This window comes from Babylonia areolata, chromosome 24, assembly GCF_041734735.1.
Source record: "Babylonia areolata isolate BAREFJ2019XMU chromosome 24, ASM4173473v1, whole genome shotgun sequence".
NCBI classification, from domain to species: Eukaryota; Metazoa; Mollusca; class Gastropoda; order Neogastropoda; family Buccinidae; genus Babylonia; species Babylonia areolata.
The window spans coordinates 5,269,401-5,284,623 of NC_134899.1; the positions used below are offsets into that span (position 1 = coordinate 5,269,401).

General features: G+C 38.4%; 1 protein-coding gene across 5 annotated transcripts in view; it reads left to right on the forward strand.

Annotated features, from left to right (window-relative positions):
* Positions 1–3,279: 3,279 nt before the first annotated feature.
* LOC143299175 (FHF complex subunit HOOK-interacting protein 1B-like) overlaps positions 3,280–15,223 on the forward strand; it is a 54,405-nt gene continuing 42,461 nt past the window's right edge. For all 5 annotated transcript variants that reach the window (XM_076612313.1, XM_076612315.1, XM_076612317.1 and 2 more), the window contains exons 1-3: positions 3,280–3,448; positions 13,050–13,313; positions 14,365–14,550. In XM_076612313.1, the coding sequence (XP_076468428.1) occupies positions 13,173–13,313; positions 14,365–14,550 (327 nt within the window). In that variant the 5' untranslated portion in view covers positions 3,280–3,448; positions 13,050–13,172. The remainder of the gene's footprint in view (positions 3,449–13,049; positions 13,314–14,364; positions 14,551–15,223) is intronic.

The following is a 15,223-nucleotide window of genomic DNA, read 5'->3' on the forward strand; positions in this document are numbered from 1 at the left end:
CACCCCAATGAGAACAGAATAAACATTCGGGTGCTTATCTTCTCTGATTTTGGTAATAGAAGAGTTGGAGGTGTACAGGGGTGGGGGTGTATAGCGGGCATGGGGCCAGAATTCCCCACCTCCTCCCACCTCACCTATCCCCCGCCTCTAGAGATTGTATAAGGGGGTACAACTGAGGCCGGAATTTCTTCAGTTCTCTTCTCTGGCCATAAGGGGGGGGGGGGGGGGAGCTCAAATCAGGCATACGGCCAAAATCCACCCCACCCCACCCACCCTAATGTGAACTTAACATTGAGGGGAGACTGCTTAAGGCCAGGAATCATTCCCTTCGCTTTTCTGATCATAGTATGACAAGACTGGAGGGGGTGCCAGTGGGGGATTAAACTGAACGGGCAAAGGGCCAGAATCACCCCCCACCCCCAGTCCCCCACACTCCTAATAAGAACTGAACATTGGGTCGCCTCTCTTCTCTGATTTGGTGACAGAAGAATTGGAGGCTAAGGGGGGGCGGGGGGGGGGGGGGGGGGGGGGGTTAAAATGGGCATAGGGCCAGAATCATTCAACTGGGGGAGGGGTGTGTGTATGGGCATTGGTCCAGAATAACTCCCCTCCTCTTCTGCAGAATTAGTATTGAGGGGGTGGGGGTTTAACCGTGATGCGGACACTAGTAAGACCAGATTCACTCCCATCTACACGTACAGTAAACGGGGGATGGGGGTGGGGATTCTGGAACACTGAAGGGTGGAGTAATTCTAGGGCTGTTCCAGAACAACTCCACGGGAGGTCAGTGGGGGAGGGGAGCGGGAGCGGGTGCATTTAGGCACGTGCCCATAATCACCCCCGGGGAGTTTTCGGAACAGGGAGTCAGTGATTTAGGCACATTACACTGGTATAATTATATACACAGTTTCCCCCGCCACTGGCACTTTAAATTCAGCATCATTCTCATCTAATTAATCCTGTGTTTCCTCTCAGGGTCACTGGCGGATGTTGAATGTTTTTGCCACTCGGCGTACTTTCTGTCACCGGCTGACTGGTGTCTCCGAATCCGGAATTAAGACACTGACTCGATGTCCAGCACGGTCACTGAGCAGGCTGCCCGGCTCTGGTGTGATTCCTCTCACGGTCAGCCGAGTGACTCCGCATGTCACTTTCTCATAGTGTAGTCAGTCAGCCGTGTCACAGTCTCATTCCTCTGACAATCAGTTTGTCATATTCTGCCGTTTACTCTCAGTTATGTAAGTTATAAATCAGGTTTCTCGCTTATTTAACTTGAACGATAATCCGCCGTATGTCGTCAGTATTCCGAGGCTGATGGTGTACTGAATAAAATTGAACTGTCCCCGCCCATCCAGGCCACTGATAATCCATAGATGTCGTATTGTGATGAGTGTAATCAAGCTGCCGCCTAGTTAGTCCCATATAGCTCCTCTGAGTACTTATATAGAATCACACATTAACTATGCTTCGACAGTGTGGGATTCGGCGAGTGACAGTATTATAAAACCTCTATTGAGTCTGCATAGAAGAGCTGTAAAATTGATTCTTTTAAAATCTTCATCATTGACTGTATCTGATTATAAAGCTCTCGATATCCTCCCACTGAAAACAAAACTTCTATTTAACAAAGGTCTATTTATGTTCAAAATCATGTCTGGATTTGCTCCCCCCTCGCTGAAGAATAAATTTGTAATCAACACTCATCGTCATCTTCATAAAGTTATGGTACCACTTCCAAGGATCGATCTTTTTAAATCTAGTCTGTCTTATTCAGGGGGCTGTTTATGGAATGAATTATTATCCTGCCTCAATGTAAACACTGTAAAAAGCATCCCTAACTTTAAAAACATATATCGTGCACATTTATTGAAAAACATGTGATTATGTGACACATATCAATTATAAACAAAAAATCATGTATAGATTGTCAATATATATACGCCTCTCTCCTCCCCTGTCAGTCTCTATGTCTCTCCACTGTCACTGTCACTATATCTGTCTGTTGTCAGCCTCCCCTGCCTTCTTTACTCTTCCTCTTGTCCATTCTTCCTTCCGCTCTCCACCACGCCCCTACCCTATTGTCCTCGTTGTTATTCATCTATCGCGATATTGTATTGTACATACGTTCTATGTTATGTTTGCACATGCTTATGCAATTTTGACGTTGATGTTGTGAATTGACTCTCGCTTTTTTTTTTTTTTTTTTTTTTTTTTTTTTACTTTTTTTTTTTTTTTTTACTTTGTTGCTTTTTTTCCAATTATTATTCATGCCCAGAGGGCTGGATGTAAAAAAGTACTTTGTGCTTACTCCTTTACCCTCGTAAAATAAAATTTCGTTCGTTCGTTCGTTCGTTCGTTCTGATAATCCGTATGTCGTATTCCGCTGATGATGTTCAGCCGCGGTCACTGACTTAAGTCCGTGTGACGAGTGCCAGTGCCAGCATTGAGCGGGTCTCAGTGATTATGAGCACTACTGGGATTATAAGGTGTTTTTTTTTAAGTTCCTGATTTCCATGATAACATATACAGTTTGAAAAGGCTGTTGGTAATGGAAATCTCTCCTTGTGACATGTGCATAACTTGAGAGAAGCTGCGGTTTACAACTTATAAAGTTCTGTAGAATGCTCATGTCATCATGCAGTCATGAACTGAATTGCATGTCGATCAGTGACCCAGCTTTTTCATGACTGGAAAATTTTTACTATAAGTTCAGTGCGATGTTGGCTACATCTGCCCCCTCTTCCCCAACAGTCTTTCAGCTTTTGTATCACATTCTTGTCAACTGAGTCGACAATTACATTCCAGTTATGTTTGGGACTGGTCCGCATTATCGCTCAGGTCCACAGAGTTCAGATCTGTTACTCAAGGACTGCGTCACCGGTGTCACTGCGTTCCATATACGCTACACCACATCTGCCAAGCAGATGCCTGATCAGCAGCATAACCCCACGCGCTTAGTCAGGCCGTGGGGGATGGGGGGGGGGAGTAAAAAGTAAGCAGATAGATAATGATCAGGAGCAAAGGATAGTGGTTTTAAGGCTTTATTGTGATTCCCCCCTCTCCCCAACAGGGCAATATTTCTGAGATAATGTGTACCCTCTGGATTAGGACACAGGAATGCACTGCTTTCAGACAAAAGTTTATAAACAAGTGATTGTGGTGTCCAGATGTTGTGTGTTATTACATATCCAGACACAACTTTCTATTTTCTCGGTATGTCTCCGCACATGAGCCGATCCATAATTTGACACAGTTTGTTACCTTGACCCACCACGGGGAGGCTCGCAGGTGACGAGTCGAGAGAACTGTGTTGACGTATCACGATATTGTGTGGAATTCGGGCTATTTTGTGTGGATCTGAAGACACATACAGTGAACAGACTTATTCGTTCGTACAACAGTAGATTATTTTCGATTAAAAAATACGCCTTCGATTATTTTTGAACTGGTGAGTAGAATGCATTATCAAAATGGGCGTTGTAATGCGGATTCTTTCACTTTCAGTACAGTCGTCGCAGGATTTTCAACAACTGTTGAGTGTTCCGGCGTGTTTGTCACGAAGTGTCATTGTAATCGGTAATCAGTCAGTTACATTTTAAAGTGAAACTTAGACCATGTAGATCTTCTGATAATAATATAGCATGGTGTGTCATATGATCTATCGGGGATAAAGTTCAGTCTGATTTTGCCATCTGAATGCAGTTTTGACCGAACAGGTGCCATCCAGTCCAGGTCAGCAATGTTTCTCTTTGTGGGAACGTCACGAATAATATGCTCAGTTCTAGTACCTGTCGTTAGACATATACATTGTGTTTGGTTTTTTTTTTTTAATCATAATAATGTACTTATACATTGAATGTTGTGACCGAAGAAAATCGAAAAAGGGCAAATTTGTCTGTGACACTCGTCACATAGTGTGATTTGATCAGCTCAAGATGAACTGGATTGACAACAGTGTTCGATTTCGAGCAACCACAAGGTTCACAATGTCACTGGTGCCCTTCAAGTCTACATCCAGTTACTTAAAATATACATTTATCAGTATAGAGAAAAGCTGAAATGGTGACCCTTCATTAATTTACCAAATAATTGCAATAAATTGGTTTAGAGTTAACCACCCCTCTTCTGTCCCTGACCTCCCCCTCCCCCTCTATAAAAAGAAAAAGAGAGAGAGAGAGAGAAAAAAAAGAAAAAATCAGAAAAAGAAAGGCTGTCACTCACACTGTCACAGGTCACTGGCAGTCAGCATTACTAATGTCTAAACATTGTTTACTTGTCTATGTTGTGATAATGCACCTGACTAAATTTCTCCAGTTGGAGATAATAAAGTTATTCTTATCTTATCTTATCTTATCTTAAACACCAGCAGTTTGAGAAGTGTATCAAAAATGTACACTGCACTGATTTTGTAATATTTATTATTTACTTGTAACTTTTAAGTAGTGTCTGTCTGTTTCTTCTTCGGTCTCTCAATTTGTATTCTGTCTCAGATAATTGGCTGTGTCTTAGCAGCCTGATCATCGCTTTATATCATCACAGTAGTGAAAACTTTCATTTAACTTATAGTTATAGCTGTATCACTTGACCCCCCCCCCCAAAAAAAAAAAAAAAACAAACCCAAAAAACCCCCAAAAACAAGAACAAAAAAAAAGTCAAGAGAAAAACTTCAAAAAGGCTGGTTATGACTTTATCCTGTATTTCTTTTGACATTTAAAATCAAGTGCTCATGCTAAAAATATGATATATACTTATATAGTACTTAGTAGCATGATCCCCTTGTTTTTGTTTCGTCTGTCAGTAACTTGAATAAACCATATATAGTGTATTATATAATAATAATATTGCTCTATAATCAAAAGGCCTTAATGATTGACCTAACACAGTAACACTTCTTTCATTGTCTGGAGCACAAGTTCTTTTTTTCTTCTTTCCATAATAAATATTGAATATTGTGTTAGTCATGAATCACATGCTCTTGTGAGATTTTGTAGTAGATCTTATAATTTTTTTCTTCAATAATTTAAAATGATTAATATAAATATATTACCAAGTAAAGTTGACAATTATTTATTCTAATGTAGACCAAATTATCACAGGTGTGTGTGTCTGTGTGTGTGTGTATGTGTGTGTGCGTGCGTGTTTATACGCATTTGTGCATTTTTGTGTTTATCTGTATGCCTGCTCAGATGAATGCATGCATGTGTGTATCACTGTATACTAACGTGTGCTTGTAAACAGGGGGCACTTCAAGTTTTCAGTGAAAACTGCATGTTAATTGTTATTATATGCCTTTATGTAAAAACAACTATCCAGTGACTAGTGTAAGGGTTACATTATGTACACATTTTAAAACCATTTTTTATTTTTATGTTAAGATTCACTTGTGCTTGAATGTATTCCTGTGCATACATGCACACATACACACAGATTATATTTTCTGATCAGAACTATGGTTCTGAATATATATATATATATATATATTGTGTGTGTGTGTATGTGTGTATGCTTACATGTATTAGTCACTGTGTGAGTATGCTCAAGTTCTGTGCACTCGGATAATTTTTGTTTTTGCTTTATCAGTTTATGAGTTAATGTCAGTCATTTATTTTAGGTTCATGTATTCTCATTCTTATGTTATTGTGTTATTTTTATTTTGTCCATTTGTTCAATAAATTTACAAGTCTTATTTCATTACAGGCTAATATTCTGTATGGTAAGCTGTTAAGGCCTTGACCAGAATGTTGGGTTTATCATAATGTGTATAGGCATATATATATATCTCTATATCTTCTTTTTTTCTTTTTTTTAGGGGGGATTGAAATTATTCTATGAAGCAGATGCGACACAATGTATCTAGATGAATCTGTACACTTTGACACCACCTTAAAATTAAAATTTAGAGAAAACAGAAACTATCCACAAGGGATAATTATAACAGATGGAGGTGAAATTAAAAAAAGGGGTCAGGGGAAGGTTTGGTGTATCATGTAATATATCATGTCACTGCATGTCATTATGTGTGTGTTAGTCAGTGTGTGACTCTCTCCATGTGTGTTTTTTGTTTGTTTGTTCTTTAAAGTCTTTTCACTGTAAGCTATATTAGACATAAGAGAGGGGAACACTGGACAAGGAAATAAATCAGTGTTAGCGCATGTGGATCAGTAAATGTATACAAGAAATTTCGTATGCATTTTATGTATTTTTTGTATTTGTATTTCTTTTTGTCACAGCAGATTTCTTTGTGCTAAATGCATGCAGCACACAGGCCTTAGTCTATCGTCTCATCCGAATGACTAGCGTCCAGACCACCACTCAAGGTCTAGTGGAGGGGGAGTAAATATTATCAGTGGCTGAGCCGTGATTCAAACCAGCGTGCTTAGATTCTCTTGCTCCCTAGGCGGACGCGTTACCTCTAGGCCATCACTCCACATAGTGTGTGTATGTGTGCGTGTGTGCTTGAAATTTTATTATTTATTTGTATATATATATTCATATTGGGAATGATTTCAGGAAGGATAGAATGTTGGATTTTTTTCCTGTATTTTTTTTCAGCTGATTTTGATTTATTCATGTCAAAAGAATCTCCTGCACACACACATTCACACACACACACACACACACACACACACACACACACACTGACCCAGACACACACATACACAGGCACGCACACACACTTGAGAACATACATCATTTACATGTGTACGTGTACAACAGTGCATGCATGCATAATGTTATATATGCGCTTGTGTGTGCGCACATGTGTGTGTGTGTGTTTCTGTGTGTTCATGTGTGCATGTTGTGCATTGAAACTTGCCAACATGGAACACAGATGCACAAAATTTTTCCCCCAGTTCATTGTAGAAATGATTAATTTTCATTGTCATGTGCTTCTACTGGCTGTTTATTTTTCACACAGAGTTGACTAGAAACTGCCATTTGAAATTCAGTATTTAACCATCTTTTCCCTTTGGCATTGAGTGTTTGTTAATAATATATCCCCCTATGTGAATGCCAAATGACCAGCTGTTGTCAGTAGCACATCTATCAATCTTCCTGAAATGTTACCCAACTGGGAAGAGCAGCAGTTTTACCCTCTGCCCATCCTCCGGCATCCTGTAACACGTTTTGTGAACAGGAACTGTCAAATGGAGGTATTGATTTATGAAGCCCTGCAAATGGTGCAGTGGGACAGTTGTCATCACCTGCACCGTGCCTGTAGTCTTCCCTGCTTGTGGCACATGTGCCTCTGATAGTGGTAGTGCTGCCCCTAATGATGGCATATATGGTTCACTTGCTTTTGATCTGCTGAAATGGTGTTCAGCTTTTGGGGATTTGCACTTGGCAAGCCACTGGCAACTGGTGGTTATTTCCCGTTTCAGGAGTCTGTGCTGGTAGTCTGGATAATCAGCCTGGGTAAAGGAATGTTGAAAATCCAGTTTTTGTAAACTTAAACTGCACCAAACACTCGGGAATACTGAATAGCTGCAGCCATCAAGGGAGGGAGGGAGGGAAAACAAGAGAAGAGGTCCACTGAGACTCAATTACATGTTCACAAGTTAATTGGGCTGAACAGAAAATGTCAGTACTTTTATTGTTTTAATGATCTTTAGTGTGTAAATATCTAACTAAAGTGTTGGATTTTAGTTTTAGCATTTTTCTCATTTATCAATTCATGTCTTCCTTTCCATGCTGTGATTTTGATAGTCTCTCTTATCCCTTTCCATGCATTTGTACACACATGTATATATGTTTTTAAATTATCTAAAATTCTAATTATTGCTATTTTCATATCTGCTATGCATATGCTGCAGAAAAATAAATCCAGTATATTTTTAGGTAGTTTTAGGTGGACAGTGAATTCATCTTGAACTTTTAAGTTGGGTCGAATTAGAATCATCACTTTCACTCAGCTAACATAGCAAATAACAGACGTTCTGATCAGAAAAACATACATGTTTATTAAATGATAATACCAGCGTAAATGTATCATTTGTAATTGTATGCATTGCATTCATTTAATGCATATTTCATGAAATACTATAACGGACAGCTTGCCAGTGTTCATGAGTAAAACAAATGTTTCACTTGTCATTCTGGTAAGTTTTAGTGTGCTTGACTATGAAGGAATGCAGTTGTCATGTAATATACATTGTGCTGGCAGTCTAATTTGGTGTCAGGTGTCCCTTGTGCGTGACATTTCCACATACATTGACTATTTAGGCATGGTCATATAATTCATGACATGAAACTTCGACACAACTTGTAATAAAGTTGCATGCGTTAGGCTACTAGCACATGAGACGGTGTCCGTGAGTGTGTGTGTGTTCTTTGTGTGCATGTGTGTGTGTGAGAGAGAGAGAGCTAAAATCTATGTCTGTCTCAGTGTCTGTGTAAAAGTGTATGTGCTTGTTTGTGTGTAACTGTAACAGACATGAATTTCATACAATTTAAACATACACTGCCCATGCATTTGTGGACACTGGCATAGATCTATAGAATTGTGCACGTCATGCTGTTTTGTTGCAGCCTTGTCCTAGTCACAAAACTGTTCTCATACAGAGGGTTGGCTGAAGGGAGAGGGATCATGTTTGTCATTTTGATCTTCATACAGAAGGGCAGGATCCAGCTAAGAATAGTCATTTTTTCGGCTTGAGTGCTTGTGAAAGCTGTTTTGCTGCCTCGCTGTCTCTTGCAAAGCAGAAGGTGAATGACACTGGCAGTGGAGACAAGTCATCATAAATCTGTGGAGAATATTACCTGGTTCAGCTCAAAGTTGAGCTGGGGTTCAGAATTGTGGCCACTGACTGGGGTTATGTGTTTGTACTCAAAGTTTTGAGTTGAACACATGTTGTCACAATGACAGTGACACTGCACTTTGAATGCATAAAGTATGCTGTTGGTAAACAAGGGTATGTTTCGCTTTGATACTTCATATAGTTTAGGTTTAAGTTATGTAAAATATGAAATTTGGACAAGGAGGACACATTAAATCTCACAAGGTTGATAGTGTTCTGGAGAATTTTTCAGAACTTCTGTAGAGTTTATAGGTGAAAGGCATGATGTTTAAGCCTCTCTCTCTCTCTGTATATGCCTTCTTAAATCTTATGAGATTTAGAATATATATAACAGTTATTGCTAAGCTGTCAATGTTATTTATTGCTATTAGTATTACTATTTGTTGTTTAAATAATGAAATTTCAGGCTTAACACCTGTGCACAGATTACTTGTTCTAAATTAATGTCAGGAAAAATACAATCAGTTCACATATTTTTACTTTCATGATAAAATATTATAACTACCGGTACTTAAAAAAAAATGTCATACCTTCTTTACTGGTGTCAGCTTCCACCCCCCTCCCCATATTAGCACATCCTTAAGAACTTCAATGTTATTTTGATTTTCTCACTCTGATGAAAATACTCATGATTAGAAATAATTGATGAAATGATAGACAATGACATTTTTGACAATAGATTTTTTTTTTTTTTAGATCCCTGTCCATATATATGTCCTTTTGACATTTTGCTCCCTCCACTCCCTCCCTAAAGTCTCTACATGGCTGGCTGTCAGAGCCAACCTCCATGATACAAGTTCCTCTTTTGACCCATTGGCCTCTTGTTTCTTGTGTTCCACTAAAAGGTGCTGTGAAGTGTGATTGTGCTTGGAGACACTGAGCAGCCAAGCGAGTGTGGACTGTGTTTGGCTTCACACTCACCTGTAGGCTGTGGTACAGGTACTGGTAGACAAGGTGGGCCAGGTGTGAGATTGTAGTGACTTATTCATAACTACATAAGAGTAGGATTAAACAAAGAAACAGAACAAATCTGGTTCACTTCCAGTCTGTTAGCTTTATTAATATTGTTAATTTCCCACAGGTGCATGTCCATCATGCTGACTGAACTTGACTCTGGACTGGTCTGGTTGAAGAAACACACAGATGGGGTGTAATCCTGTGTTGAACACAGACCTGTGCATATTCAGTGTCTTACACTGACAATGGGTTCAAAGCATGTTAATAGATGGTCACTGCAGTTTATATATATATATATATGTATATATAAATTTCTGGTCTCATGATTATTTGGTCAAACAAAAATAGTGGAAAATGGGGATGTGAATTGTGAATGCAGATACAGGAAGGTGGTGTTCATTTTGGACTAGCATAAGCAACTTTGATGTTAGGTGTTGTCATGTGAGAGAGAGAGAGAGAGGGAGGGAGAGAGTGTGTGTGTGCGTGTACTTAGAAATCATAGTCTGAACATCAGCATACAGATTCCAATGGTGGACTGAAATCAACAGCATTATTATTAAGTCTGATCCCATGTGAAGGGATTATATATCAAATGTTACATGTTGTGTGTTGGTTTTTGACAGATCTGTAGGTAAGTTCATTTCACTTAAAAAAGAGCATGATGATTGATAGTGGTACTGTTTCACTAACAGTAACACTGACATAAATATATACATACTAGTAATAGAGTTCACTTTCCCCTTATCTTCTCTCGACGGCCATGAATATTACATCATATTGCTGCATGCTGGAGATTTGCCTGTAATTAGGCCAGCAAACAGGATGCTAGTTATTGATATTCTGCGCAACTAATAATTGTTTTTGTTGGTATTTAGACTGGTGGAAGTGTTAGCTGTGACACATAAGTGGTCTGTAGTCTGGAATTGGCAGCTATTGTTTATGGAATTTGCGTGGCTTGTGTGCACTTTTGAGCATACAAGATTTGTTGTTGTTGTGTTTGTCTGTTTAAATGTAGGTTTTGTTCTTTTTCCCGTTTCAACACAGAGATCCAGGTGGTTTCTTAGTTGTGAGGACAATTGGTGAGGTTTGTACATTACATAGTAAATTGATTTTCCTCACATGTAATGATGTATAAAATATGTTTTTATTTTTGTTTACCATTTGTTCTGAATGAGGGTTCAGAAGCCGTCCTCTTTGTGTGTGCACATGTGTGCATGTGTGTGTTAAACAGGATATGTAACTGCCCATAATGGGTAGGCAGTGGTTTCTTCAAGGTTTTGATGTGTGGCAAAAGGAGTGGATGGGTAAAATATGTTGAAATGAATGTTGAAAAGAAATGAACTTATAGTTCTCAAACAGACCCTAATTTAGTGATGGGTGTACTGACTCTGTAATGTCTAAAGGTAGGTATTTTGAATATTCAAATGTGAAAGTGAAAATAAGTTTTTGCTGGTTTATTTAACTATTGTACCTCTAGTTTTGTTGTTTTGTTTTGTTTTTAGTTTGTTTACCATAATACACAGTAGTGATGTAAGTTATGTAATTGTTGTACTGAAAGAAATACACAAAGAAATTGGAGGAAAAGACTGTGAGATGAACATTATATAGTGTTTAGATCATTTTGCTTAACTTAGAACACCTTTCTGTTTCAGAGAGGAAGAATAATAAAACAGGCTTTCACTTTAAGCCTTACCCCCTTTTTTATGTTATTTAAAAAAAAGTACAGTTACTTTGCCATCTCAATTGTTGACATCCTTCATATTCCTTTCCAGCTGTGCTGCTTTTCCTTGTCATTTTGTAGAGGAGTTCATGGAGTGGGGATTTTGAAGTGACTGAGAAAATGCACAGCAGGGCCAGAGATTTTTCCACAAATAGCCCACAGCTAGCAGACTGAACGCTCAGTAACGAGTCCAAGCAGACAGCGATGAGAGCCATGTTCACGAGTTTCACAACCCATACTGGCAAGCTTCTGATTTGATTAGCTAGTGAGAGTCTTCACAGGCCACTGGGTGCTGGCTGCTGTTTTCTGAGCCGTGTCTTCTGTTTTCCCGCATTTGGGGGAATGTAACGCGTGTTCAGCTTTGTGAGTCTGTGCTGAAGGGTTTTTAAAAAAAAATTATTTAATTTATTTATTTTTATAAAGAAAGACTTAAAAAAAAAAAAATCATTTTGATAATTTTTTCAGAGTTTATGAAGCTGCTCTCGAGGATTGTGTGTGACTGTGAAGTATTTATGAAAATGCAATAAAAAGGGTAGAGAAATTATTCAAAACCCTCTGAGTGAGTGTTTCATATTTCATTTGCTGCCATCCCATATCTTTAACAGTTAACAAGGTGTGACTTTTCTCTCTGTCAGTCTCTTACTTTTAAGATTACTTTTGTACACACAAGAAAAAAACCTTGGAATGTTTCACCTTTGTGAATATCATTTTTATTCCAGACCAAACCATTGTATCTTTATTCATGCTGATGTTTAAAGTTTTTCTTTTCTATTATTTTTTTATTACCCTTTTCATGGAATTTGTCAATTATAACCATTTTTGCAGTCACTCAGTAATGTTGATTTGCTGTTTTGAAGCCTTATTTTCCCTCATTGAGTGCAATGAAATGTGTTGTGTTGCTTGTTATTGTCATTTGGAATAATAAATAAAAAACACACAAAGAAACAGCATCCACATGATCCATTTTATATTCTAGCAACTGGTTAAATTTAAACCAGAATATTGTCTGGAATAAACCCATTTTCTGGACATTGTTGTGTTTGCTCCAAGAGCATCTTCATGATTCATTCTGTATTCTAACAACAGATCACGTTTAAGCCAGAATATTGTCTGGTTTAATTTCATGAAATTGTATTAACCCCAAGAGCCAACTCCAAGAGCATCCACATAGTTCATTCTGTGTTCCTGAAAGAGTTTAAACCAGAATATTCTGGTTTAATTTCTGGACAGTGTTGAGTTAACTCCAAGAGCATCCATATAATTCCTACTGTATTCTAACAACTGGTTCATTTAAAACCAGAATATGCTTTAATTTCAGGACATAGGCCTGTAAACTCCAAGAGCGTTCACATTATCCATTCTGTATTTTAGGAACAGTTTAAAGCAGAATATTGGCATGTTAACTCCAAGAACATCCACCTAATCCATTCTGTAGTTTTGCAACAGTTTAAACCAGAATATTGTCTGGTTTTATTTTAGGACATCACTGTGTTAACTCCAAGAATATGGACCACATAATCCATTCTTTATTTTAGCAACAGTTTAAACCAGAATATTGGCTGGTTTGCTTTCAGGACATTGTTGAGTTAACCCCAGAAGGGCTGAGGAGATGGGCATGATGTAGGTGTTCAGCCACAGCCCCCTTCAGAGAAAGCCAACATGTTCCTGCCTGCACCTTGTCTTACGCCCATCACAAGATGAGTTGGTTCAAGCGCACGTCCAGCGTCCGCGAAGATGGCCAGGTGGCCGTCAATGGACGTAGTTCCCCAGCACGTGGGAATGGAAGAGGGGTCGATGGTCGTGACCGTGCCGACACCGATCCCGATACCTGTTTTGAGGTGGGTGACAGTTATGAGTTTTGTGTGTCTTATCCTCTTTTCTTCTGTAGGCTATTGTTTGTGGGTTACAAACAGCTTCCAGGTTCACTGGTGTCTGCAGATCTGTGAGTGGGATTTTATTGATGTGTATTATTTTTTTTACCATGCCATGTAGGCAGCTCTGTTCCCTTTTTGTGAGGGTGCATGCTAGATATGTTTGGGTTTCCACACCCCACTAAACAGGGACATGGATTATGGGATATTTAACATGCATGTTTGATTTCCTTGCATGTGTATACATGTATATGAAGGGGATAAAGATGCTTGCAGCTTGGCTCGTGTTGAGCTGGGACATTAGAAAAACTAATCTAGCCTTAACCCATCAGGTACAGTAACCAGGATTTGAACCTTGGACCTTCAGTTAAAAGTCAAAGACTTTAACCACTTGGCTATCATGTCCATTGTGTGTTCAGAAATATTCAACTTTTCAAGTACTGTTGTGGAACATATGACAGTTATGTTCTTTCCTTTACACCACTGACCATTATTTTATATATGTTGTAAAGTGTTTTAATGTTTGGGCTTTGAATAAAACACTTACAGTTTTTGGCATCTGTTCTGTCTCCTTTTTTATTGTTTTATTTTTTTTAGTGTTGGGTAGTTTTGTTTATTTCAACTCAGTGCATAGTACTAAGACCCAAGTGAATGATTTTCATCTGATGCACAGAGAGACAGAGATGTAGTGGAGCTATGCCTCAAATGTTATACTTTGTATAATTGTATCTTGTATAGTTTTTTTGACAGAAAATATAATACATGTGGATTAAAAAAAAAAACATAATTTTTTTTTTTAATTGTGTGTGTGTGTGTGTGTGTGTGTGTGTGTGTGTGTGTGTGTGCATTGTAAGTTTTGGTTATTTTCATTTTTGTACTCAGTAAAAAATTACAGATACTCAAAATTACAATATTATTAGGAGAAAAGACACAAGTGTGTGTGTATTCTTCATGGACATTTTTATTTTATTTTATAGATTTATGTATTGTATTAACCCCAAATGATCGTGTTTGGCAGGTGTTCAAAAATCACTGGCAACAAGCAGTTAATGTGATTGGAACTGGCAGCAAGAAAGTGTCTTGTTCCAACGATGACGTGGAGACTGTTGTTCACAATTTTGAGCAAATGATGACGCTTCTTGTTGGAGAGGAGGGAATAGATGGGATGCCTGGGCCCATCGTCTACTTTCTCTTGGAGAAAGAGGTACACTGGGTGTGAAAGAATCAGCATGAAATTTGTAAATGTACTACTTCTGTAAACAAATCTTTATGATGCAGCTGATGTCAGTGTTGATGGTAGTGAAAATTGCAGTTAGAAGTACACTTGTTGTGAAAGAGTCAGCTTGAAATGAATTGATTTACTTCTTTTGTGTATTAATCTTTATGATGCAGTTGATGTCAGTGTTGATTGTCATGAAAATTGTAATTAGAGAGATACACTCAGTGTGAAAGAGTCAGCTTGAAATGAATTAACTTCCTTCTTTTATAAATGTTTATGGTAGTGAAAATTGTAATTAGAGGTATAGGTGTGAAAGAGTCAGCTTGAAATGAATTAAATTTGGTAAACAAATATTTGCTATGCAGTTGAGGGTTGGTGTTGACAGTAGTGAAAATTGTAATCAGAGGCACACACTTGTGTGAAAGAACTGAAACAAAATTGACAAACTGACTTGTTTTATAAACAAATCTTTGTGTTGCAGTTGATGTCAGTGTTGATTGTAGTGAAAATTGTAATGAATTACACATACTTAACCGTGACCCACTAGTGCAGACTCCGGCATAGGAGTGTCGATGGTAGTGAAAATTGAAATTAGAGGTACACTTGTCCCACATTCACCAGTGTTTTCTCCACCCCCACCAGGCTTTGAGTAGTTGTC